Raw genomic sequence first — 1,021 nt, forward strand, 5'->3', positions numbered from 1 at the left:
GTTCTGGAGGCCTTGGCGTCGGCCGGCGCGGTCGTCAGCCTGGTTCTGTTCATGGTGCTGCTCGCCAACGTGCCCTTCATGAGGGACCGCAACCGCAGGAACGCGGTGGGCCTGCACGCCATCTTCCTGGTGTGCGCGTCCGGCCTCTTCGGCCTGACCTTTGCCTTCATCGTGGGGAAGAACTTTTCCACCTGCGCGTCGCGCCGCTTCCTGTTCGGCGTTCTCTTCGCCGGCTGTTTCTCGTGCCTCCTGGTTCAAGCCGTACGGCTCAATGCCCTCGCCAGGACCAACCGCGCCCCGCGGGCGGGGAGCTCGTGCCTCGCCGCGTTGGCTCTGTGGTCGGTGGAGGTGCTCATCAACACCGAGTGGCTGATCATCACGGTGGTGCGCCACCCGCTGGGGCTGGACAACTCCGCGGTCGATGGCGACGTGGCTGCGGCTGTGCCCTGCAACATCGCTAACGCCGATTTCGCCATGGCGCTGATCTACGTGATGGCGCTCCTCGTCTCCGCCCTGGGCGCAGGCCTGGGCGTCATGGCGGGAAAACACAAGCAGTGGAAGAGGGAAGGCGCCCTCATCCTGGCGTGCACCCTCCTCTCCGCTGGGATCTGGGCGGCGTGGATCGCCATGTACGTCCACGGGAATCGAGCCCAGGGCGGCGGCGGGCCTCGGTGGGACGACCCCACGCTGGCCGTCGCCCTGGTGACCAACGGTTGGGTCTTCCTGGCGCTTGTCACCATCCCTCAAGTGTGCTCCTCGGCCGGGGACGGAGACGGTGACCTCGTCTTTGGGGAGGACGCTTACTCGGGCTCTGGCGTCAGCTACGAGAACATCCTCAAGGAGCAGAACTCTCGCAACGTCTTTGCCGGCAACATTGAGAACAAAGCCTTCACCATGGACGAGCCCGCACAAGGTCCAAGTGTGATTTTATTTATTTTTTTCTTACAAACAAACCAGAAAAAATGGGAGTTGGTCTCATGCTTTGGATGACTGCCTTGCAGTTCAAGGGTTCAAGGTTTGA

The 1,021-nt window shown here is 62.6% G+C and overlaps 1 protein-coding gene across 1 annotated transcript; it reads left to right on the top strand.

Moving 5' to 3' along the window:
- Nucleotides 1-3: 3 nt before the first annotated feature.
- LOC109509335 (G-protein coupled receptor family C group 5 member C-like) lies at nt 4-1,015 on the top strand (the record flags this gene model as incomplete). Its single annotated transcript, XM_019859198.1, has 1 exon — nt 4-1,015. A coding segment is annotated over one exon (987 nt), but the record flags the coding sequence as incomplete, so codon positions are not given.
- Nucleotides 1,016-1,021: the final 6 nt, after the last annotated feature.

Source organism: Hippocampus comes, unplaced genomic scaffold, assembly GCF_001891065.2.
Source record: "Hippocampus comes isolate QL1 unplaced genomic scaffold, H_comes_QL1_v1.1 C16857758, whole genome shotgun sequence".
Taxonomy (NCBI): Eukaryota; Metazoa; Chordata; class Actinopteri; order Syngnathiformes; family Syngnathidae; genus Hippocampus; species Hippocampus comes.